The sequence below is a fragment of the Corapipo altera genome, unplaced genomic scaffold, assembly GCF_003945725.1.
Source record: "Corapipo altera isolate COAL_440 unplaced genomic scaffold, ASM394572v1 2b, whole genome shotgun sequence".
Classification (NCBI taxonomy): Eukaryota; Metazoa; Chordata; class Aves; order Passeriformes; family Pipridae; genus Corapipo; species Corapipo altera.
In genome coordinates, this window is record NW_020884874.1 from 36,803,381 (window position 1) to 36,829,904 (window position 26,524).

Sequence of the window (26,524 nt, forward strand, 5' to 3'; positions counted from 1 at the left end):
CTTTTTTGCCACCCCTCATCTTAGTTCTTACTACACTCTGTCCAATCTTCTATGAACTTCTTCCAGAAATAACCATGATTCATTAGTTTACGTCTGAGAGCCTTACTCCCATCCCTTTCAACTGTCTTTTCTCTGTGCTTATGGCTGTTCTCTTGTTTTGTGGTTTGTTTGGGGTTTTTTTGAAGAGATTTCTTTAGGAAGAAACTTTTGGTAAAACCAAAAGGTTCTTCTCTTTATCTTAATTACACACATACCCTTACTGATTTACCCTACTCCTTTCCTTCCTTTGTTCCTTTCTTTCCTTTTAATATTCGTCCATTGGATGACCTCACCGTTCCTTAAAGTTCCTTGCTATATATACACACACATAGCAAGCTTCCTATAATTTCTTTGCAAATTTTGTCCCTACTTTTTTCTACTATTAATAAATGTACTGATTCCATTGTCACTCAAGATCAAAACCAAGTAATTACTTTTTTTTCTCCCCCTTCTTTTTCTTTCTACATTGTTTCTCACCAAATTTGTTCTGGTTTGTTTGGGCATTTTTTGCCCTCTGAAACACTGCAAAAGAGTCAAGCCCATTTCTTACCACTCCCTTTACAAAATAAATACTCAAAATATGACTGTGCCAAACAGAATACAAGATGCTTAAGAGGAAAAGCTTGTATGCTCTGCTCAACATTCAGTAAAAGCCTCATCAAGATCCTTTTACTATTTCTTACTTCAAATGTGAGCATTTCACTGTTGTAGATATGTGCTATGCTAAGGCTCTCTGACAGTACTATTTACACCTTCTCTGTGACACACTGGTAGCTAACTGTACCTCACTGATTTTATGCTGTTTCCCCAATTCCAGCCTTTGAATCTGTTCTGTTTAGTCTTTCCACACCAAACCTTCCTCAGGCACTCTTGCTTTATGTTTGGGTTTTTTTTAATTTTTACATTTCAATTCCCCCTTCCACAGTTTATTATTTATAATTTATAATTTACATTGTTGTAGAATCTACTGTCTTGCTCTAATTCCATAGAAAATACGCAACATTGTTTCTAATTTCAGATTTAGTGGCAGAAAAATAGAGGTTACCATTTGGGTCATTGAGTCCTCCACGATCACATTCAGACTTAAAATAAATAGAGCTGAAAAAGTTGCACCAAACATTTATTTTGTAGACTACCACACCCTTCAGAACACATCTGTTCCCATAACAAACTCTGGTCCTACAGATGAGACTAAAAACTACTAACATTTATTTCTGAATGAAAGGCAGTTAATGTCATCCCCTTCACCAACACCATACCTTTAACTTTCATTTTAAAACACCCTGCTTTCCTCTACTGCTCATACTGCTGTGCCACTCTTAGCAGCCTATGCAGTGGTTGATTTTACCAATTTTCTTAAATTTTAATTTGTATGTGCAATATTTAATCTTAGTCTCACAAAAATACAAAGTAAATTAGTACTCTGCCTTCCATCTGCAAACATTTGTTCTTTACTGACAAAGTAATAGATTTGTCAAATTGTATTTCACTTTTAGATATACTAATGCATATTTTTAAGTATGAATCTGTATACACACTACAAAGTTAATATTTAAAATTACTAAAAAACAAACATCAAAAAGGTGTTCCTTCCTTCTGGTTTTTTTCATTACTACTATCTTCATCTTTAAGTGCTGTACTGAAAAATGACATTAACTTGCTCAGAACCCAACAACCACAGCAAGTCATAAAAGACCTGCATTGCTAACAAGTCCTTGTTCACAAGTATATTCCAAAGAACCCATCAGTTATTGCAATAATGTGAATTATGGGACAACACAGGTTTTATGCATGTCATTTCCAATACCTGACAATCTAATGATTCCAGCTCCTTCCCAGGCCAGGTTGGCAGTCTAAAAGATACAGTCCTTACAAAAATTAACAAGTATATATCTGCTAAATCAGTCAGCTATTTCAGCTGTCAAATCTCAGTTATTATTTCAAACAGCTGTAGAATAACAGTTGCCTGTATCTAATACATTAAGCCCCAGAGTCAGGAAACTGCTGACTGAAGAGTTCATGACATGAGACCATAATTCACAGAGCAACATAGAATAAAACAAAAATGTAAGACAAATTTGTTACAGGGCACACTGGCTTCAGCAAAACTGGCATACTTGGTCCCAGTCCTCCTGGCTGCTCCAAACCTCTAAAGGCTGTCAAAACAAACTGTCAGGCTATCCACCAACTAAATCCTTAAAATGATAACTAAAAAGGGAACCAGAGAGTTATTTTTAAGATGGATCATTTCAGACATAGATACATAGATACAGTGAGACCTTGCATACAATGGTAACAGCTTAACTGAGGATTCAGTGCAGGAAGAGAAAGGAAAGGTTGAAGATTAAATGCAAATCCTAAAGGAAGTTTTATGCAAATCCTAAAGTAAAAGCCAACAATGGGTAATTGTACACACAACAAAAATAGAACAACAATCAGAATTAATGTTTTTACCTGCATAAATACATTTTTTTTTATTCCTTCCACCGGTAGATTTATAAAGTAGAATGTTCCTTTAAAAGACCTGATGAACACTAAGAGCTAAGGAAGCACAGTGGAATTTGTATCTTCCTTCCCCAGATTAAACTTACCTTCTCGGCGGTCATTTCGAAGAACTCGCACTTTTTCAATTTTTCCCAAAAGAGCACCATCCTCAGCTTTAAAAAATAAAATAATAAAAAAAAAAATCAAGTGATAAGAACCCATTTGATATCCAACACTGTATACCAAAAGAGGGGCTGTCTTCAAAGAAAAGCAAAAGCTTTGTAGGTGAAAATGTTTGTGGTCATAAATAGTTAAATATAAGATACACACTTAAAAAAACCAACGTATCTCACCAGAAATAAAGAAAAGTTATCAGGTTAAGAAATTATTACTTTCATTATGTTATTTACAGTTAACTTAATTTTACAGTCTTGAAACATTTTTATTTAACTATATTCTCTTTGTTTATTTTAGGCCATTCCTACATTGCATAGAGAAAAACACTTTTATAGGATTAAATAAACTGTTTTCTTTTCATATAGAAGAGCTCTCTTTAATCCACATTAAGGAACAAAGCTGTATTAAACTAGCTAAAAACTAGTAATGCAAATATAGACATTAGTTTCCTTTAAGAAATGTTACTCAGAGGTCCATTTCTATTGTTCGAGTTTCTATCATGATACTCTAGTACTTATAAAACACTGAATTATTTTAGATTCAATAAGAACTTTTCCAAGAGACCGATGGAGACCAGCATTCATTTAAAACAGTGCCACAAAAATATTTGTTGCAGGAACCATGGGTTTTAATCTTACTTAAGATAACATACTACACAAAGGCCCTTTTTAATGATACACTCTGGTCCTTTAACTAACACGAAGTAATAAAATATACCTGAAGTATTTACAGGAACTCTTCACATTTCCAAAATTACAGATATGGAAGAATTAAGACCTGGTTTTGGATCAGTCCCTGTCAACTCCTATTCAAGTACCCTATTCTCAACCAAGTCACCTACTGACATCTACAGAAAGTCTTACCAGAATAAGCACTGTAAGTTCAGATTGTAAAAGTACTTACGATCATTACTATAGTCATCCACCAGTATGATTTCCTTAATAAGATGTGACGGACTTTTTTTAAGGACACTGCAACAGAAAAGAAAAAAAAGCATTCAGTACTAAGCAGCATTTATTTTCCATAATGATGTCATAAAAGGAGTTATTTTGTTAAGCCACAGTAGAACCTAGCCCAGGATGTTATCTTCAACAGCAGCTATTGACTTATTCTTACAGAAAGAGTGAAGAGGTGCACATGTAGAATTTGGGTGTTCCTTCCTCCCCACCACCCCTACCTCCCCTGCCCCCACTACTCCAGCCCCCAGAAATCAGAACATTAGACAGACAACGTGCAAAACACAGAAGTTTTGCAGGTATCTTTGGCTCAAATATCCCCTAAGAATCCATCTATCCTGACTTTGGCTTCAAACAGTCAGTTTCCAAACATCATCTGGTAACTGGTACCACACTTCAATTCATCTGTAGTTAAGGTAAGCAATTTTGTATAACATCACTATTTCAGAATGTAAGAACTGAAGACTCATCTTTTCCTCTGCACAGTTCAGAAGAGCATAACAGGTTGTTACTTTCCTTCCTTATCATAAGCCATTTTCTGACACAAATAAACGGTCTTTAGGGAAAAATTAAGCTCTCTTATATATACCTGACGACAGTTCGAAGCAAAGCAGATCTTGCCTCATTATGAAAGGTGATCACCACACTAGTAGCTGGCAAATCTATCCGCCATTGTTTCCGCTGACACCTGAAAGAAATAACACTTTGTCATTTGAACATAATTTTTACATCCTGGGCTTAGCAGACAGCCTTCATTGTGAAGTATTTATCTATTAAATTCATGTACACACTGCCTAGGAAGAATAAAATGCCTTGTTTTCAAGTGAGATTATAATCAACTTGTCTTCTCGCACTTTTGGTAGTTGTCTTAGTATACAAAAGACTAAGAAGTCAGTGTCAAATATGGGGAGGTTCAGAAAAGCCACGAGACCATCATCACTGCAGTATATTTTTGCAACTGAGTATGAAATCAGAGTGCTTTTTTTAAATTAAAAGCATTCAACACATCTAAGGAAATAGGTATATTTTCAAGGAAAATCCACATGTTCACGGGCTACCATATACTTCTTCTTTAGAATGGCATGTGTCCACTTCTCCCTTTTTTACATTTTTAAAGCTTCTGTAGCATCTCACTCATAGATAAAACCAGTTATCTATTCTAATGAGAACTGGTAAGGATCATAACATTTGGAATTTGAAAAACAAAGCTAGCTGTGACAATGCTCAGCCAACTAAACACAGAACCACATCCTTCCAAACATAAAGATGATGAAATATTCCATCTAATGCCAACTCATTTTTCATCACCTCTAGAAGCCTGAAATTAATATAATAAGAAAAAATAAGCAAATCCTAAAATAATTCATGCAGGACTACACTCACTTAAGATATTCAATCCAATAAAATAAACCTAAAAAAGACACTACTCTCATTGTATTAGAAAGTAACAGTACCAGAAAACTATGCATACTGAGTTTATGTTGAAAGCATTATAGTCTGACAGGTCATGATACTGATTGCCATTCATGCAGTGACATACACAAGTGATATATTTCTTCCACATTCTTTAATTATTACTAAGGGTAGAGTTTTAACCAGCCTAGTTGTCTTCAGAGGGGATAAACCCAGATAGTGTACACCTGTAGCAAATTCAGCAGGTACTTTTGTACTCTGTGCAGTATTAATCAAACTAGCTTTTCGGGGAAGTTTGCCACCTACACTTCTAAAGCGAGACCTCTGCCTGTATAAAAGCCCACTCCACACCTGATTAAACATCTGCAATGCACACCATAAACCAAAAAAACCTTCAGCTTCTTGGAATCCATGAGTGAGCAGCAATGCACTTCTTGCTCGTGCCCACTCTACAAAATCCCAGGAACCTGGAGTGTTTTCGATACAACACACCCATAATGTCACACACATTAGAGCTTGCTGTCAAACAAAACATTATTCTGCTCCAATGACCTCACTTGCTCCGAATGAAAACAAAGCCCACGCCAACCCTACAATTGCTGTCTCAGATCAGCAAGGCCATGTCTAGCTTTGTGGTGGGTGTACAAAACGGCTTTGTTGCTAGCACCCAGCACTGGAGCAATAAATCACAAATGCCTATATGTTCCTGAAAAATAAAGAATTAAGAGCTTCTCTAGTGTGAGCTTTAGGCAATTCATCTAGACAGCTAAAAGACATGCAAATGTTATACTCCAAAGCCTATGGTGCCAAAAAAGATATTATTTTTTCTGCTAAGTTTAAAATTGCCCACAGAGGACAAGGTTACTGTGCATGCAGTTATCACATGAAGCACTTGCATTAGAATAATTAAAAAGTCACATTAAACTTATACTGATATCTTTGCAGAAGAGAGTACTTGAGCCAGAGTGCATATTAGAGGGAATTACTCAAGGCAATGGAGTCTCTAAATTTTAAGAAAACTCAAGAGAAGAGCACTACTGCATATTTCTGAAGGAGAAATTAAGACTTTTAGACTTTCAAATAAAACAGGAGGAACATTTCAGTGAGTATTTTTGTTCTCAGCTCTTCAAAAATCCCTTTAACTGACAGACTGCAATGAAAGGAAACCCAGTGGTTTCTCAGTGTTGTTGAAAGTAGTAGTTGTGAGCATCAGCTGGAGTGAGAATCTGCATTCCTGTTCAAAGTTCTCTCTGCTTCCTTTCTTATGTTGTATCTGCCTGTTTCTCACTTCTTCCTTTTGCTCAAAATGAAAGTAAGCAGCTTAAGTAAACGAATCAAGTGTTTTCCAGTTTTTTCAGTATTGCTGCCAGGCTTTCACAAAAAGCAAGTGGAAATCTTTGGTCTTGATGCTAGTAAAAGTTTGCATGACGTAAAAAAGACTAAACAATATAGTATTAAGAGATGCATAATTATACACAATTGTTTATTAAATAAATTATATTTAAGGCAGAATCCTGATAAACTGCTTCTCAACAGACAATTTCAGCAATTAAATAATATTACTATGTAGTTATTTCAAAGTCAAACAGCCCCTTAGACACATCAGTAAAATTAACAGCAAGTTGCTTAAGGAGAAACAAAGTATTTCCTCATCTCAGACACTTTTCTTGAAGAAAAAGACTGCAGCAGCTCCACAAAAGATTTTCATCTCAACCCAGTTGCCTCCAATTTTGTTGAAAATAACATGCTTCCAAGAGTCATGTGATCAGATATTCTTCTTCCTATGCCTATTGCTCTTGTTCTTGCCATCACGCAGTTCCTAAGTATTTCATTTGGCTTTTTCAGCTTCTGCAGTGAAACTTCTTGCCAAAAGAGAAGAAAACTTAATTGCAACATGGTCGGGAACTTATCATGGACAGTTTGCGTGAATGATTGCTGCAGTTTGGTTTTTTGTTTGGTTGTTTTTTTCTTTTAAAAGATGATTATTTATAGTCTGATGGGCACTTAAATCTGCTCCATGGCAAAGTCAAAGTAATAATCCCAGCTCAGATACAGCCTTTCCCCAGAAATCTCTCTCTCTCTCTCTCTCTCCTCCATTGCAGGGTTCTTTTCCAGCTTCATGTTGTGAAAAAACTTAGGCAGGTCAGCATATAATCACAAGACTGACAGTTAAAACAAGCATGGCCATTATAATATAATTTCTCTCCTGTCATCTCTTACATTCTTCTCAAATGACAGCCTTTGTCTCTCAGACACTTCCCAACACAGAGATTATGAAATATCAAAAAACTTCCAAATTCACCATATCTGAATCATAGAAGCTTCTAGAAGCTGGTAGCTGAGTTCTGATGTCATGGAAAAGAATACCTGATCTAAAAAGTTAGAATACATTTCTTGTGAAAAAAAATTATACGCTATGAAGAAAACTCAAAAGTCACTTCAGACTCCTCAGTACACCATGGGCATCATTCTTTTCACTGCTTTCACTCCACCTATGGAGACTGAAATGAGGCACCAGTTTGGATATATAATAGACACTGACTGAAGTCATGGAAACAGAAGAACTCAAATAAGATTCCTTGTTCTTTAACCCAAGGATGATGGAGTTTACTGTTCCTGTCCTTTCTAAGGCTGGAAAGCTCCTGTTTCAGAAAAACCACCTGCAGTTCAAAAGCAATAAATACAGAAAGGTTAATCCAAGTCAAACAAGGTTCAGTTTGGCACTTACTGATCATGTCTAGTGTCAGGAACACTTCGGTCCATTCGCAGTTTGTCACTTTCTACCTGATTAAACTTATTGCGGGCATATGGATCCTGACCAGATCGCACCACGGTGGCACCAACATATGCGTCTTGATCAAAGTCCTGCCACCGAACTTTTCCTACAATAGAAAAACAGGAAAATATCCAGATTAATCTTCACAACTTAAGGAACAGCATTCAGCAACCCAAATGTAATTGAGGAAATGTTTAACTTGGCAACAAAGTAATTAAACTTCAATGCTACTGTTAACTGTAACATCAAAAGTCATTTTTCCATGTTAAATTCTTCTAGAATATCCTGCAAATTAATATATAATTGAACAATTTTACAGATCACAGTTTGTACAAGTAATCACTAGACAATGCTTCATCTTGTCCACTTTGTGTTGGTTTTTTTTTTAACCCCACAATTCCCATTTAAAAAAAAACAACATCCACATATCAACAGGCAGGAAGATGGCAGATGATCTGGCTACAATGTTATCTTAGAAACATTTGTTTTTAAAGACCCGGTCCAGACTTCGAAGACATAATTTAATTTACTGTCTCATTAGAGAAGCAAAAACATAGTCAGTTATAATCAAGCCATCTGAGAAACAGGTCTTCTAGAAATACAAGACAGCTTTATTCTCAAAGAACAGCATTTCCTGTAGGCAGAGCACTAGATCACTCTCCAGTATGACATAACTGCAATCTCCTTGACATTCAGAATTTATTCAGATTAATCCCTCTTTAACATGGACTGTGTTATTATGTGACTTGTTGTGACACTAACACAGAAAGGTAGATTAACATCCGGTTACCAAGAACAAAATTTCAGGACTCCCACCATTTTCAGGTGTACAACAACAGTACGGTATTTACCAGGCATCTTAAAACTACCAGTTCTTACCTCTACTTGAACATTTACTTTTTACTATTGACGACAGACCTATGCCACCTATTAGCAAATTTATACCACACTTAACTCAAAATCAGAGCTCAAGTTCTAATGCAATACAGACATTCTTGATTTAAACATGGATGTGTATGAGAATCTCCTGCAAGCAAGTTGTGGTGAACCAGCATGCTATTGGCACAAAAAAAGATACAAAGTAAAAGCTGTGTTTTGTGATCACTGTTTATTACAGATGGGAGGATTTAATATTCATCGTTTTCATAATTACCATAAAAATTTTTTGAGGTATTTTTAGTTAAGTGCAGTAAGTAGCAGGTTGCAAGGATGTCACTCCATTCCAGTGCAGCTTTTAGAAAAATATCATAGCTCAGGTATATCCTAAATTAAGTTGATATGCATACAGGGAATACTACTCTACCAGCTATTAACAAGAGTTAGAGGTTGCTCAGATTTTCTAGAGTTTGCCTTTGCTTGTCCTCTCAACCAGCACAGCATGAAAACTAAGGCAGACAGGCCTCATTTACAGCTTTCTATCCATAAGCTATGCCCCAACTACAGCGCATTATCTCCTGCCAGATTCTGCTAACACTTTCCATCATTAAACAAAATAACTGTCCCTTGTTCAACCAGACAATACAACAACTTGATTAAAGACTCTCTATAGTCTCAGGATCATTCAAGGAGCTCATCTACAAAGACAACTTCCGCCCAAGGTGGGATCTGGTTATCACATGGTAGTGGAGGTTGCAAGGTAAAAGTAGCAAGGTTGAGGAGGAGGTGGTTTGGGATTGCTTGGTTTGTTTTTAAGTAAATTCCAGCAGATTAAGAGAAAAGTGCCCATACTTTTGGATTACTGGTTTAAGAGCTAGCTAGCCAACACTAAGCAACTATCTTTCATATCTGAATTACCAACCTAAGAAAGCTAAAACATGCATGCGCACACACACAAGCCAGAACTAGAAAGTTAAAGAAAAACAGGATGCAGAACATTTAATAGACACTTGGTGAAGCAACCCAGAAGGCAAACTATAAGAAAATAATTGGAGGCAGAAACAGTTTTTCAAATTCCTATTACTGAAAGAACTCTAAAAAGGAGACTTTCCCTCTGTTGTTGTTGTTAGACCACAAACTGACAAGAGCTTTTCTAAGCCATTCAAGTTCTTTCTTCAAAATATTTCCAGGAACTTACTTTGAAAACAATTTTACACCTCAGCCAGCTAACACATTACAAACAACCCAACATATTTATTTACAAAAATTACACCAAACCTCATTTGCAAAAAAACTATAAAAAAGGTTAGAGCAGCTTGATTCAAGAAACTGGAAGAAACATCAGGGATCACAAGATCATTTTCCCATAAAATTCTCTCCCTCAGCATTTCCCAAAAGCTTTTGCAACCTCCTTGGTAACTAAACTGTATTATCACCTTTGTTTCTAATTTATAATAGAGCTTCAATCTGAATCATTTGTTGAATATTTTCTGAAATACAGGACATGTCACGTTGCCACTTTGCTGGCCTAAAAATAAAGATTTTTAGTCCATTTTACAAAGTATCATGAACACTTGAAATGCATTTATATAAGATTTTCAACTTCCAAACACTCCAGCTTTAAACTGGTTTTGAAGTTATGCGCATTTCAGGACTTCCACCCCCAGCTACTCTTCAGTTGCCTTCCATCCACTGGAAAGAGCAGCTAAAACACCAGAGGCCATGAGGGCATTCCATGGGTGATTAGGGTGATGCTGTTGCAAGTGTTCTTCTTAAACAGGTTGTGTCCTTTATGAAATACAACATGCAACATGGGCTGCCCATATAAGTGACCATGGTTTAAGTTAACTGCTGGAAACTGAAAGGTTGATTCAAAGTTAACTATACTGTCCAGCCTTACTTTTGCTGAAAGGTTTGCCTTTCTGAATCTATCAACTAAATTTTGAAGTTAGAAGAGGTTTAGTAAACCTTTTCCAATAATAAGTACTATTTCTTTATATGCTTCCCTAGGTTCACAAATCAGAGCACGTTTGATTTAATTTCTTCTGGAGAGTTAGATAGCTCTGTAGTTTCCTGCATTTCAATGACTTTGTCAGGTGGAATGAATATCAGAAAATGCAGCTATATTATTTCAAACTTCAATAAAGTATGTAACTTCAAATTCAAGCAAATATTGAGACCTAACATGACAATAAATTAGTCTTTTAAACAACAGTAAGTGAATTGCAAAGTTTGCTACCAGAGTCAAATAGAGCCAAAAAAAACAAAACAAAACAAAACCAAAACCCCAATCACTGAACCAGTTAAGATCCTGGAGCAGGGTATGTTGCAGTACTGAACTTGGTTTTGACAAGAAGTGTTTATTTTACAAACAGTCCTAAGCCTGAGAAGTTGAGTAGAAGCCAGAAAAAGGTGAAATCCAGTGAAGTTGCTTTTGTCCCAGTTCCCATCAGAGCTTGATATAAATAATTTAAAATGTATCATTTACCATTTTCCAACACTTTAAAACTCACAAATATAAAATTAGTCCAGAAAGAATAAAGTAAACTTCAGAAGAAAGGAGACCACTTTGTAGGGCTAAATTTACTGAAAAGCAGTGACAGTCCACGGAAGTAGTGAATTTGGCTTCAGAAGACAGAAAGGAGGTAATGCTTGGCTCTGACTCAAGCAGAAGGCCCTGTCAACTATGTGCAATAGGAGTCAGATCGACTAAAGCTAAGTCAGATAACAGTAAAAGCAGCTAGAAGTGAGAGAAGAGAAAAAAAAGCATATCAGATAAATCTGTAAGCACTCAAGCAGCAGGTAACAAAAGAGTAGGCATAGATGGATACAAAATCCCCTAAATAGCTTGCATTCCCTCTTATGGACTCAATACAGCTTAAAAGCAGTTGAACACAATATAAATATGATTATTTTGATTTACATGCATTAAGGGGTGCCAGATCTTCAATAACTAATAAAAAAAAAGAGTGTCTGAGTAACTGCTGAAACTCCTGTCAATACAGGCAACTACTTATGCACTTTTGCCTTAGTTATCCATGAAGACAATTCAGGGTTGGTCTTTCTAAATACAAGAGCTAAGATCACTATTTCTCTCCAGACAGCAGGTAAGACAAGGCAGGTCAAAGGATACAGGAAAAAAAGCCATCAATAGCAAACAGCTTGTACTGTACCTGGAGAGTCTATGACTGTAAAACAAAAATCATACCTCACACGTTACTGGGGATGGAAGTTCCAGCTGCTTAAAGCAAAGTTTACCTTGGTTAGTTCTTTCTGCAAGATCTCATAGTGTTTAAAATGTTGGGTCAAGACAAATTTGTAAGCAAAACATTAGGATTAATAGAAGAGGAGCAAAATGTCCTGTGAAGTTACCTGATCAGTAGTTGTCCTTCTTGTACAGTAAACTTTTTCAAAACTGTAAAATGTTCAAATCCGATTTTCATTTTTCTGTATTCCTTAGTATGTCAATTGCAGCTAACATATTAAATCTCATTGATGTGAAACAGTTAAGCAGCAAAGAAATATTATGGAAGCAGTCATATGAATGCAGATTCCTTAACACTTAACTTTCTAGCTCATCCTCAAGGTATAAGGATTTCACTCAAATAGAACAAAAATCATGTTGTTCTCTTATTTGCCAGCATATGACAAGTATGAGAAAAATAAGGTACACCATCAGCAGAGTCAGGAAAATCTGCCACAACAAAAACTAGAAAAAAAGTGAAGTATGAACCTTGGCTGAATCTTCAGTCAAAACAACAGTCCTACAGTGACTTGCCTGTTGCCTGTCAGCATTACCCATTGAGAGACATGGACTACTTTCATACCAGGGGCTTTTACAGTACCTCAAACCTACTGAAGGACAATACAAATGTACTAGCAAAGAACCACACTCTCTAAGGCTTTAAACCCAAAGGAGTAGTGAAGCAGGTAAGATTTAAGGAAGCTGAAGTTGTAAGAAGTACATGTTGCTAAAACAATCCCAGCACTTCCAAACTACAAAGAATTATTAGAATCAGAACAACTGCTGTGTTTCATGGTTTTCAATGATAAACATTTTATGGTTATGGATCTTTTGTAACAAATGTTACTGCAATACCTGGAGGTAGCGTCTCCACACTTTGTGCTTTGTCCTCCCCATCACTGCCACGCACTTCTTTCCTTTTGGGATCAATATCATTTGGGTCCTCCTGAAAAAAAGTACATAATCTTTAAAATAACATTCTTATTTAATTTTGTGTTTTCAAAGCAAAGAGTAATAACTAAGTTTGGTGGATTTTAAACTCAGAGTGGTTCAAGAGAGGTAGAATTTTAAGAGAAAGTAATCAATAACATTCAAATGAGCTACACAGGCAAAAAGATTAAACAAAACCTGAAGAAAGCCCTATTCTAACAAGAAATAGCCTAACCAGGAAAGTTATCTGAAAAGAGCAGTCAGGTTATCTAGCAGCTATATCCAGAATGGCAGTCTTGCTATTGGAAAGAGACTTCTGAAATATTTTTATGTGTTCATTTCAGAGGAATTTATTCTAGGTTTCACAAGCAACTCCGCTGTCTCTGTGATTCCAAGAATATTGATGATAACCATTTAGAAAGGGAGAAAACCCCCCTAATTTCATCTACCTCCAAAAAAAACAACCACGCTTTTATACGGTGGTTACCACAAAAATACAAAATTCCAAGTTGGAATTATCCCATTATGCATTTGGAAGAAGTCAAGAAGAGATAATTGGTTTTTTTAAATTTTTTTTTAGCAACTGTATGTCGGTTTTGCACACTACACTTAGCCAACTGATTTAAGTTCCATCAGCTTCTGTTGTTCTTGCACACTTGCCAAAGGAAATTCAGTTTCCTTTTCTACATCTGAAGGAGTCCCATTTATAATATCAGTTATATTTGCACAAGCCTGATGAAGACAAGATCATTACTACATCATGGAAGAAGATACAATACTATGGTTATACTAATCAATAAGTGCACCTAAAAACATTACCAGACCCTGAAGCCAAGCAGTGCAGAACAGTTCGTATCTCTTATAGGAATCTGCAAGAATTTCCAGAAGAGAGTGGTGGTGTACAAACTTCATACTGTAAACTGTCTCTGCCATCCCAGCTCCTAAGCCACATCTGGGAATTATTTGGTAGGATAGTAAGTAGTCAGAACAGGCCAAGCTTACGTTGGGGAAATTTCAACCACAAATTATACCATTTCAGAACGCCCCCAGGCACCTCTGAATTTTCCAATGTAAATTCAGCTTAAGCGTCTACACTAAGTAGGCACTAGGTATTTGGAAATATGCTGAAAAAAGGCAACAGATCTCCAAAACACTGAAATGAAAAACTAAATACCAATGTTTTTTTTCCCAGAGAAATACAGCCATCTAAACACTAAATCAGTTAAAAATTGAGTGCTACCAATGCATGTTTTTCACAGCATCATGTATAGGTGATACTAGAGAGAAGGAATTTTGTCCAGGTTCTTACACTACATTTCACCATGTTGGTACATGCTTTGGGCCACTGGTCCTTGAGGAGGTCAATACCTTTGCTTAAAGAAAGAATTAAAACAAAAATAACAAGAAAAACCCCACCAACACAAAAACACATTCTCAAAACAGTTCTTTAATCATGAGAGCACAAGAGGGAGATTTCGTGAACAAAAAAAGAAAAGGCTAATGTATTTTTCTATATTACAATACTATTACTTTAAAATATTATTTTCTTGACATACTAAAAAAGCTGGCAATATCAGGCTATAACTTAGCACGTAAATGCACCTGGACAACTAATTTGAGCCTATTAAAAAATAAAAAGGAAGCTGACCAACAAGCAGAGACACTGACCAAACACTAGACGCACATATAACACCACTAGAAAAATACATTTGTGGTCACTGTTCATGCAGTTATTTTCTTAGGCCAGGACACCCATATATCAACATGAAAATAAGTACACACCAGCTATAATGCACATGTTGCAGTGACTGGGCATACATTACTTTTATACATCACGTCACTGCTTCCCGCTAATTCCTGATTCAGTACTAGATGACATGTAAAGAAATAAAATTGCAACCTTTTGACTCCATTCAGTGGGAAATATTAGAACAGTATTTTACTAATATTTTAGACATAACAAATAAATGTACATTAAATATAATGTTTAAATTCAATTATCTAAATACCTTTGCTACTCCAAAAGCTCAGAAGTTAAGGTAATGTACATTTACTTAAAAATTTCTTAAAACGTTCCTTGCAGCAATAACCACAATTCATTAATGGTAAATTGAACAAACTGAGGGTGGAGTGGATGATTTTCCAGGTTGATTAATCACTGAAGTGCAACAACTTTTTCTTTCAGGATACAGTAAACTCTCAATGCCTCAGAAAGCCTACATCTGCTTACAAACCTTGCTATTACCACTCACTTTTCTTTTCCTGCTCAACTAACCCACTCCATTAAGACAACTCTGTAGACTGAATTTGAGATATATCCAAGATGTAACATTAATTTCCAGTTTTGAGAACTAGACTTAAAAAAATTGTTTCAGGAAGTGACTAGTTACACATTTGCAGCTGCTCTGACTGATGCAAGGAAAGAATGAGGTGATTCAAATTCAAAGCAGGATTCAAACATTTTTATAGCATTTCTACACATCTACAACAAGACACAATCATATTCCACAAGAAATTTAAGAGTAGTCAATTTGAGTTTAGAAAGCTGTAATTATACACAGATGTACATTACTGGATAATTTCATTACCATTACTTAGATCTTCCAGACATTCTAGTTTGGGTATATTTTTTTGCATTGAATACTATATTCCTTACAAGCATTGCTAAGCAATTAGCATTTTGTCAATTGTTATTTCATTTGGCACCAAAACCAATTTTAAACCATTCCAAGTCCCTAGGTATTCCTTCTATATAAAAAACCACTTAAAACCAGCGCTGTTTTTCCTATCTCTGTCTCACAGTACTTTTTTTTATCTTTTAATTATAGTTTCAAGTATCACGGATTTGACATTTAACTGCTACGTAGTAGATCTCATTATAGCACAGATTTCAATCCTACACTGGCTTCCTATCAACAAGAGAACAATTTATCAACATGAAACATCTTCAGATATATTAAGATATCACACAGACCTTATAAGCGGCAAATCAACACAGATCTCTGCAAAGCTTTTGTGGTTGGAAACATCTTAAGTGAGTCTTCAATAGCAGACATTCCTCTCACAGACAACCCAGATGCTGAACAGCATGCAGTATTTGGGCATAGGAGATGGCTGGGAGGTATTGTGCTACCTGGACAGGTGGACACTCAGAATAATTGATAAATGTGTCTCCATGGGACAAAACACACATTAAGGTTTAATATCGGTTTCAGGACTTGTTTTTAAGATATTGGTCAGGGGCAACTGCAGACCGATTTACTTCTACTGGTGATTTTCTAAGAGCAAAGTGAATAATGGCAGCATTTTCAAAGAGTATCATTTGAGCCAGCTGGCCTAATACTAGGCTGCAGTACAGATAAGTCAAATCAGTAGATGATTTCGAAATAGCGCTCTTGCTGCAAGATGACATTCCTCCCAGTACTTCATATACTTCTGTTCTGATCATGTACTTGGGACCAGACACACAGAAGCACTCTGATGTTGTGTAGAGCAGTACTTGGCACTGCAACAGTTTAATGCCTGCTACAATTCAGACCTCTAAACCAAGCATGAAGGCTCCTACAAAACTTAGCTATCTAAGAAAAGGACTCAAAGTTGAGCAGAGTCAGACAGTTGACCAAGCCACTGACATAGAAAAGTCCAGACTTTTTTTACTGCTTAGTATCTCCCTCTGTACTTAATATATCCCCTTTTCCCCCACCCCAATTCAGTTTACAATCTTTTAATTAGCTATCACATTAGCTAAGCAAGCTCTGAAGCACCAGTTCCTTCTAACTCGAGAGAAGCTTCAGCACAGTCCAGCATGTTGTCGCTTGCTTTCTGATTCAACACTCACTGCCGCCTTCCAAGAGATCTTCAGAAACACAACTTCAAGTCTCTCTTGCTGCAGTAAATGAATTCAGCTTTCCTATGTGCCAGGTAAGCACTGTAGCAATTTAATGTAATTACATTATGGGGCAGCTGTTTCTTCCCTTGTCAGCAAAAACGTTTTGTACAAAACTGAGATAAAGTATCCTCTGAAAATGCCTGGAATGCCACATCTTACAGAAAAGACAAGTACGAAATGTCCCATAAACAAATGCTGACTTCCTTTAACTGTCAACTTGCTCGGCATGACTAAAGCAGACATTTCTAAGCACATCAAGAAGTGAAGCATAAATAAATTTAAAAAAAAATCTGAAAATTCGTATACTTTGCAATATTTGATTACCACTGTTAAGCATAATGTCTGAAATGATTACAGCAAAGATGATTTCATTTTCATTCTTACTTCTTTACCCAGTGTACGTAAATTGCTGTCAGGTATATTCCTTTCATCTGCGAGTATTCAAAACAAAAATAGAAGCTTCCAGCAGGGGGAAACAGATACACACCCCTCCCACACATACAAGAAGGTAATTTTAAATTCTCAAAAAAACTGCGGAAAAGTAATCAAGATTATACTTTGATGGTTTCATACATAGGAAATGTATTTAGATATACTCTCAGTGAATACATTTGAAACATTTTGAAAATGCCAACTACTATAAGCTGTAGTCTCCAGAAAAACTTAAATTACTTAGTACCCAACCTTCTCTGTAATTTTTACCTTTACTTAGGGCAAAGTACATATTTTGGAGTTTTCACGCACTACTTGAAGTACTAAAACAACTATAAAATGTGACATTTTCTAAACCTAGAATGGATTAAACAAAAATAATGCTTTATCTGAAGTTTCTGAAAAACAAGTATACATATTCTCTGAGGAAGATCTGATCCAGCTTTGCAGCAGCAGAATGTACAGCAATTGGGATCAACTGGAAGTTCTGGTTCAACTTACTTTCTGGGCACAACAAACATATTCAGCTGAGAAGAACCAAGGAGCAACAGAAGCCCTGGTGTAGGGTTGGTAGGGCTATTCAAGCAGTAAGCTTTCATGTATAGGTAAGCTGTCAAATATGAAGATTTGCATATAAATATATGAAAATTAAATAAATGAAAATTTGAAGATAACCTAAAAGTACCAACATGACTTACCACATGAAGACCGACATTGGTACAATATATACGCATTAATTGATTAGCCTGCGAATGCTATACATTTTAGACTGTATTTCAGTATTTCACAAAAAATAGTATTTTTTCTGTAAGGACCTGTCATCATATATGTGATCCTCATGGCTAGGCTTCACGAACGAAGATTTGGGGAGGGCTCTACCCACATTTGTTACAAGTCTGTTGGTGGTTAAAAAGGCCAATAGGAGATAGGCATGTCCGGTTGCAAAAGGCACAGCAGAAAGACTCCTTAGGTGGTAAATTCTGCAAGGTACGATTCTTTCTGTGTTGTCTTTTCTCCTCAAGGGTGATCCTGTGTGTGTTCTCAAAGGCATCAGCAGCGTTATAGATGGTGTGTCTCCAGACCTCCCGATTGGGGCCAGAGTAGACCAGTTATGGTGATCAATATGGCCAAGGTTGAGATGTTGTTTCAGGGAGTCCTTGTATCTCCTCTTCGGGGTTCCTCTCATGCGGCAGCCAGTGGCGAGTTCACCATAAAGTGATCCTAAAGGCATTAAAAACCCCAAAACCATAACACAGTTTCGTGAGAATTCGAGTATCCATCTACAGGTGACCTCTAATAAAACATGTTCCTTTTGCCTAGGAATCTCATCCATTCTAGTAATAAGGGTCAAAACTAAGTAGACAACCTTATGATCTACCAAAAAAGCTTGCCTTACCAAATTGGCAACGTAGTGTACCACTAGAAAGAGGAAACAAAAAACCCACAAAATCCACAAACCCCAAAAACTGCAACACTCCCTTCTTTTTCTTCAGCTGTACGATGAAAACACACTGTTAGAGCTGAAGTGATTGTCAGATCAACAGTCAGGATGACACAATAACACGCACCCCAGCTCAGATGAAGTAAGAAAAAAATCTTCCTGCCACGGGCTACTTCTACCTGTCTTCCATGACGAAAGAAGCCCTCCCAACCAAAGATCTCCACAGAGGCTACCACAGACAGGAGGACTGGCATCTGCTATGAAGTGCCTAAGCACCAGAAAGCAAAAAAAAAAAATCTCACTCTGACTTCACTGTCACCTCTCCACTGAAAGAGTAGAAGTGAGGGGAAGGTCTCATATACCAGAAAGAATATGAATACAAGGGAAACACTGCAGAGAACACACTAAAAGGCTTTACTGTTTTTTTCTAAGATCACTCAGTCCTCATGATTCATGATGTTGTGTACAAGGGTGGACGGCAAGAGAGGGTTTTAAAAAAAAAAAAAAGGAGTAGGAGAAACACTTAAGGGTACTGGGACTGATAGAAGGGTAAAATCTCAAGCGCACCAGTAGCTTTGAAAGCAAGGAATCAGCATCACTAAGTATGGCAGCAGGGAGTCACAAACAGTATCTGATATTTCCTGTTAAATTTATCATGTCTCGAAAAAATCTCACTTGTCTGTACTACCTGCCACAGACTATGAAAATAAAACATCACAAAACATTTGCAATGGTTATTTAAATTCAAGATAGCATCTAAGTCTATTATCACTCAATTTTAATTCCCAAAAGGAAAGGTTGATGGTGACAAAATAAGACATTTCTTTCAATAGTTAACTCACGGGTTTTTTTAAATAAGGTTGAAAACAACCTTCTGTTCCAAAATTGTTGTCATTGCAGACACATAGTTGCACCATTTATACAGGAAGTGCACACTCAGCAGTTATGTTGTTTATGTTGCTCTTTTAGTAGTGCTAGATTGGGAAAAAATCCAAGAATACGATAATCATAAATCATCATCAATCAAAAGGAGCTGAGTGATCTGATCTGTTATACGTATGCTCACAAAAAAAAAAATTCAACGGCAAAAACGAAGAGTCAGTTAACAAGTTACAAGTGGTAAAGCTTTGTTAAAAGCATCTTATTGGCATATTCACCTCCAAGGATTATTTTGTCATCGTGTCTCACGTAGGTTAAAATGTGTTTTGAGGCACAAACTTAGGCAGCACCAATAATTTTAGCATGGTTATCCCATACCTACTGTTTTTCTCATACTTAAAAAAGTGAAATATTATTTGCAAGCATTATATTCTTTTAGTTAATCCATTTCTGGAATGGGAAAAGGTAGAAAAAGTGGCAGCAGCTCCCAAAAACATAGGGCATGGTTTGATACACAAACAGTATCTGCCCGCTGTGCTTCTTTCAAAGTCCACAGCTCTTGTTTGAGAATTACTATGCATATTATTCATTTGCTCGCCTGAGTGCTTTCCAAGATGTGAAATCTGAACATTTAAGTAGCTTAATACAAGTACAGAGGCCCCATTTCAGATCCAAGAGGTACAGTGCCCATGTTAGTCATTCAAAAAATTAATGAGATTAGATTAAATCCATTTAACAATCCCAGTTGATTCTACTTAAAGCAGATGAAAGATTCCATAGAACAACCAGTCCAGCAAGGGGAAGAAACCAGAAGGACAATATAATCTCTAACTGCAGCCACGCTTTGCAAAGTAAGCAGGTAGCTGGTGTTGCTTACCCTGACAAGTCGGCTGCTGCTGAAAGGGGTTGTTCTCACTTCACCATGTCTCCATCCTGAGCTGCTGGATCGTCCCTACTTCTCCCCTTGTAGACACTGGTGTGGCAGATGAGGTGACCCAATTCATTCAGCTGACTAGACAGTGAGTTGGGGAGGGGTATGGATGTATGGATACCTCACTTCACTGGACTTTTTTTAAACCATAAGACCAACCACTAAATTATATGAGGCATTTGATGTAAGAGAAGCAGTAGCCAGAGTAGCAGCAAAAAAAGTGCTGAAAAGGATGTTCCCATTACAAGCAGAAGACTACAAGTTCAGTTACAACATTAAACAACCCATCGCTCAAAACCACTACAAATTTTTCTGCTTGAAAGGCAGCAATTACTCCAACAAATGCTCAGGCATGATTTAATGCCACCTCTTGTTAATTCTACAATATTAGGAGTGTCTGATGAATTAGCCTGCATTTCAAAGTTCTATCCCTAATCCTCTTTGAGTTTAACTCATCACTGCTTGCTCTTAGCTCTCTAAAGAATGACTCTCTAAAGAAAAAAAGGAAAAAAAAAAAGCTTTTGCACAGGAAGAAAGGGGAAAGCACAGAAAGCAAAGTTTCATTTTAATATTTACGTACATGAGAAAAAAATCTCATTTTCTGGAAGTCCAGGAAACTGAAGTTAGAGAATTGAAAGAAAAGTGAAGGACTGAATAAATAAGTAGAACTCAACATGCATCCAAAAACCTAAGTACACCGATGTATTCCACTAACCCAGGTATTTGCAAGTCTCCATCCATATACTTCTGAAGGAAGCAGTAGTCAAATCCCTCACCTGCAATACAAGAACCAGATGCAGCAGAAAGGAAGAATGGAAGCAAAAAAATTCCCATGACTTTTACACACATCTTGAAATACAGAGAGCAGGGAAAACAATTGGAACTAAGCCCTTTTCAGCTTAAATTTGTTTTACAGATATTTAAACCTGCAAACATAACTGAGATCAAAAGGATATCAGAAATGCAATTATATCTAAAGGCAAAAGTGCTGTGCCAGTCACACCCACAGCTTGCTAGTAAAGGGAAAAGGTGACTTTTATACTAAAACAATATAGAAATAGGATCCAAGAAAACTACCTTGGATTAAAGAATGAGAAAAAAACCCGAAAGATAAAAACAAGATGCAGTTAACAGGTCATATGTTTTGCTGGATGAGATCTACAGGGTTACAATGCAACACATTACACTGCATCCTCAACCACAACAGAAGGTTACTGCAGGCATATAAGGAAACTGAAGTTAGGTTGAGGCAAGGGAATTAAAGTTGCTGTGTCTTGGATCTTTTCTGTAGAATGAAAAAGCATTGCTTTGGTCTCTAAGATAAAGCAACAGGAAAACAAAAAGCAAGTCAAGAAAAAAAGTTAATATTTTTAAATCAAAGGAAAAAAGGTTAATCTTCAGATTCAGAAACCAAGGCACTGAAAAGCAAAGAAATCATTTCCTTCTAACTCTTTAAAGGTGGACATCTTTGAACTCAAAGAGATGGAGTAAGTCCCAGGAGCCTGAAAAATTACTTAGTAACTCCTCTAATTAAATAACCCTAAGAGACGCCTTGCACTTGACAGATGACTTCTGCCTTCAATAATTCTCTGCATATTTTCCCTTCCATCCAAATATTAGGATTTATGATCAGCTCTCTGCAGCTCTGGGCACATGACATAGTACACAGAGTATCACTTTTCAGTATCAGTGTTTAACTGCAGATTCTTACTGAAAAAAAAAGGAAAAAAAAAAAAGAAAAATATTGTTCACAGCTAATGTAAAGTTTTAGTCCAGTCCAGAAATTCTGACAGTAAGTGATATCTATTAATGCATTCAAACACTAAAGGTTCCATACTAGAAAATTCACAGTTGATTGCCAATAACATCTTCCATTTTTGCCAGAGCTAGACAGCATCATTCATCTGCAGTACTCTGGACTACTAAATCAAAATTCAATCCCATAATGAAATGAATGCCTATCACAAACCAGGCAAGAAGTGTGGAAGGCATCAGCAGGAAGAAATACTAATCACGACAGAGATAACGGACTTCCTTCAAATTTTTTCTGCCAAACATAAGTACTAAGGTTTGTACCTGAAGTAGGAAATGCAGATCTTCATATCTTTGCTCAACACAGAACAAAACTGTATAACATTATGCCTTTGAAAGACACTATTCTGCAATAAGACACCAACTGGAAAAGAAAAATTTGCTTTTTTTTTGTATACTAAGGTTAACACCCAAACTGATGCTATTACAGGAAATCAATGTCAGAGCACTCTATTAGTAAAATTTCAACCACACACAGACCTGGAGCTTCAAGGCAGGTAATTAGGCATTTTGCCTTGCTGCTATACATTCTGCTCCTACCATACAGCACTGCTTTTCCTCTTATCTGGGCTGCATTAGTTTGTCTGTACTCTCTGAAAAAGTACAGAGTCCTTCTCATTGGGAACCTGTTTGCTCAGTCCTGAGCAAAGGCAGATATGTAAGGTGCAGAGGAGAGCAGCAATTTTAGGCAGGTAAATATTATAGCAAGTGTAGAAATGGAGCCCTTTAGATACGATTTGGGTCTGTGTGCAAAACATTGAATATTTCCACTGTGTATCAGATACATCTATCAGACCTGGGAGCACATAAAGCTAACAACACACAAACTTAATTCATGAGTTTCTCAGGATTGAGGGAAAAGAGTTTAGAAAAGACTGGGCAATTTACTAAAGTATCCCAGGAATCCTGCACACTTGCAAGCAGCAAGCTGGAAGGCAATTTCACTCTATACAGGCAGGCACACTGGAGTTTATCTCCTTCTAAAGAGAGATGGAAAACCTGCTCCTGGATGTTAAGATCTAACAAGAAGATGATGGGGGCTAAAGTCTGCTCAAGTTATGGCCTGCTCATCTGCAGTCTCTCAGAGGAGAGGTCACCAACTGTGCACCCTTTGTGGAGACTGCACACAACCTCCACAGAGCTCTTAGAGAAACGGACATAAGCCAGAATGAGAGGCTGATCCAAGCCTGGCGGCTGAACCAGCGCAGCGCAGAAAGCTTTTGTGCTGCTCCCAAACCTACCAAAATAAAGAAAAGTCTTGGAATTTAAAAATTCGAAAGACTACAACAGGGAAAAGTGACTCCAACTCAGATTCCACTTTAAGACTAACTCATAAAACTATTAGAAAACTCTCAAAGTCAAAATCTAAACCTTTCTGCAGAATTTGATGAGCTACCATATTCTAGAATCCATTAGCTCAAATAAGGCTTTTTACTACTAACTTGGAAGTGGAATGTTAGCCTTAATGTCAAAAAATGTCAAAAAATACCAAAAGATGAGGTAAAAGCCATTATCTGGTTTGAAAGTCAGGAATGGCATATAAAAGACAAGGGCAAAACATCACTCCTACCATCTCCTGTTCCCACAATACATACTACCCCCACTATTTTTAACAGTGAGCTCTCCACCTCCTCTCACTAGACACACCCACACATTTATCAACATTTAAATCATAAGTCATCCCAAAATAAGTGAGGAAAAAAAGGATTTGAGGAGAAAGACTTCTTACATTCATGTGTGTGCATGCATATGTATATATAAATGCACAAACAAAAATATATACACATATGCATACACACAGAGGGAAGTACCCTTTCACATTAGCAGCCAGAAGTGAATTCAAATCATAGACTTACTTTGCAGTAGAAAAATGGGGGGAGGCACAGGATGGGAGACCAAGTACTTTCAAAAGTACAATGAAATCCCAACAAGTAATTTAAACTACCACTAGAAGACAGAAAGAAATAACTGGTCTCTGGTAAGTGAGAGAAGAGTTGAAATAATAACAAAATTAAGCGGTATATTACAAAGACAAAAACAAACCATACAAACAAACAACCCCCCCCCCCCCCCAACCAACCAACAAACAAACAAACCCCCCAAAAACAAAAACCCCCACCATACACAAAAAACTAAGGAGAAGCAACAAGATTTCACAAAAACTAAGGAAAAAAATAGTAATAACTGTCTTGAAGCCAAGCCACAGCAGCATTCTCAAATTTATCTGGTAGAATAAATACATTGTCACATGGATTAGAGAAGTCCTTAAAGATGAGAGAGTAGGGAGTATATGATGTTCTGAAAGGACAATCAACGTCTATTCAACAGAAGGCAGCTCCAAATCACAAATTAGCTCCAGTAAGAATACTGTTATCAGTTCTGCTTGTAGTGACCAGCAGTCTTCATATTGAAAAAGTTGACTGCACTGCTGCAAACATTTTAACCACTCTATATGAGCATACTAAATAACACATTCATATATTGGTGGTCAATCAAGCAAGATATAGTAGGATAATGCAGTAATTACCTAACACTACAAATAATTTTTAAAAAGTAAAATAACACCACTCTCATGACCATGTTATATTACATTAATAGAATATTACTTCTTATTTTTCATCATTTTTAGTTTCATTTTCTTTAACAGTCAAAATAGTAAGCAGAACTGACAGAACAAAATAGTTGATGTGGTGGGAAAAGAGTGAGGATTATTTTAGTATTGAATATTGTACAAAATACAATCTCAGACAGTGATATTTTCTTGCCTTGCATCAGTCTGAAAACATAGGTTTTATTTATGCCCTCACACATACTGCAGATGTAGTCCTCCAATTTTCACAGCAGTAACACCACTTCACACCTGAAATCTGACTCACCCACTCTTTTCCAATTGCTATCCAACTAGAACGTCACCTCTACAGGAGACCAACCTTCCTTCCAGCTGAAAAAGTGATCGCTGACTTTAAAATCAGTCTCACACTTCATTATGAAGTGCCCTGGGTTGACTAAATTTATCAAGGATATCATCACACACAAAAAATAATTTTCAACACTAGACTGTGCAGTTGGACTGCTGTGGCTGTATTTTCCACTTTTACTGATTGTAGAGACTGTTAAACCTCTCCTTTATACAGAACCTCATGTTACATGTAACTTTAAGCAGGTTCATCCTTCACAAACACATAAAACAGCTGTCCAGCCACAACAGTTCAGACAACAGGGAATGAAGGAAAGCAGTAGACAGATGCATCAGTGGTTTTTTAAACTAGTTCCTTTATTATTGTTCTTTCAAATCACCTGTAATTCTTCATCACAGTGATGCATTAGAAATGTCAAGTTTCATCAGTCAGTCCTTTCACTTCAAGGCCGACTGATAATATTTGAGAGCAACAGCCTATAGCCAAGGACATGCAGTATCTCAAGCCTGAAAGATCCTCTAAAGCAAAACAAACAAAATCACAACCCACCCCCAAACCAAAACAACTTTTATGTCTTAGAACAGCTTTATGTCTTAGAACGGTTTGTTTTACCTAAAAGATTCAGAGAATAAGAAACAAGTTGTTCATCAGACTTGGAGAAATTCAAATTACATGAGTCAGAAGTTCTCAGATACTGTCCTATTTTCCTAATGACTTGTTTTGAATAGCGTGGATAAATAAAGTGAGTATAGTCAACTGGCTTCAATTTTTAGACCAGTCACACTATCCAAAAATTACAGTCACCAGGTTTTAACCCCCCCCCCCACACTGCTCTAATGCATTACTGCATTTTGCTTGCATTTTGGAAAGCACCAAAATATTGAGCTCCAGCGCACAAGTGAAACTTGGCTTCAGAGAGACAGTACTTAGCACAGCCATACTTCTCACTTGCATTTCTAATTAATAATTCAAAAACTATTTCTAGACTAATGATTAAATACGATCTGTCAAAATTCCTTAAATTCTGACTCACTTAGTCAGATTAACAGTTGAACTGTAGCCTAAATGAACCTTCACCACAATTTTTAAGACTTCAGTAAGACTACCATAGACCACAGAACTATGCAAGCAGCAGCATTTATAAGTTAAGGCCATGAGAAATTAAGCTTTGTAATCTTAACCCCCAAGGAGCTACAAATATTTCAATTCACAATACAGCCTTTCCTTCAAGGAAGTCATAATCTGATCTGCCCTTATCTACTACATTGTCAAGTTTCAAACAACTTGCTGAAGATGAAATATTGAAATCTATTCTGAATTCAACAAC

The 26,524-nt window shown here is 36.7% G+C and overlaps 1 protein-coding gene across 2 annotated transcripts in view; it reads right to left on the minus strand.

Moving 5' to 3' along the window:
- Positions 1-26,524, minus strand: part of GALNT2 (polypeptide N-acetylgalactosaminyltransferase 2) — a 120,632-nt gene that overhangs the window by 58,509 nt on the left and 35,599 nt on the right. For both annotated transcript variants that reach the window (XR_003532022.1, XM_027669932.1), the window contains exons 2-6: positions 12,821-12,911; positions 7,798-7,951; positions 4,246-4,344; positions 3,604-3,671; positions 2,631-2,696 (exon numbers count right to left, since the gene is read on the minus strand). Coding sequence is in view for 1 of the 2 variants with exons in the window: in XM_027669932.1 (XP_027525733.1) it covers positions 2,631-2,696; positions 3,604-3,671; positions 4,246-4,344; positions 7,798-7,951; positions 12,821-12,911 (478 nt within the window). In the remaining variant the exon portion in view is untranslated. The remainder of the gene's footprint in view (positions 1-2,630; positions 2,697-3,603; positions 3,672-4,245; positions 4,345-7,797; positions 7,952-12,820; positions 12,912-26,524) is intronic.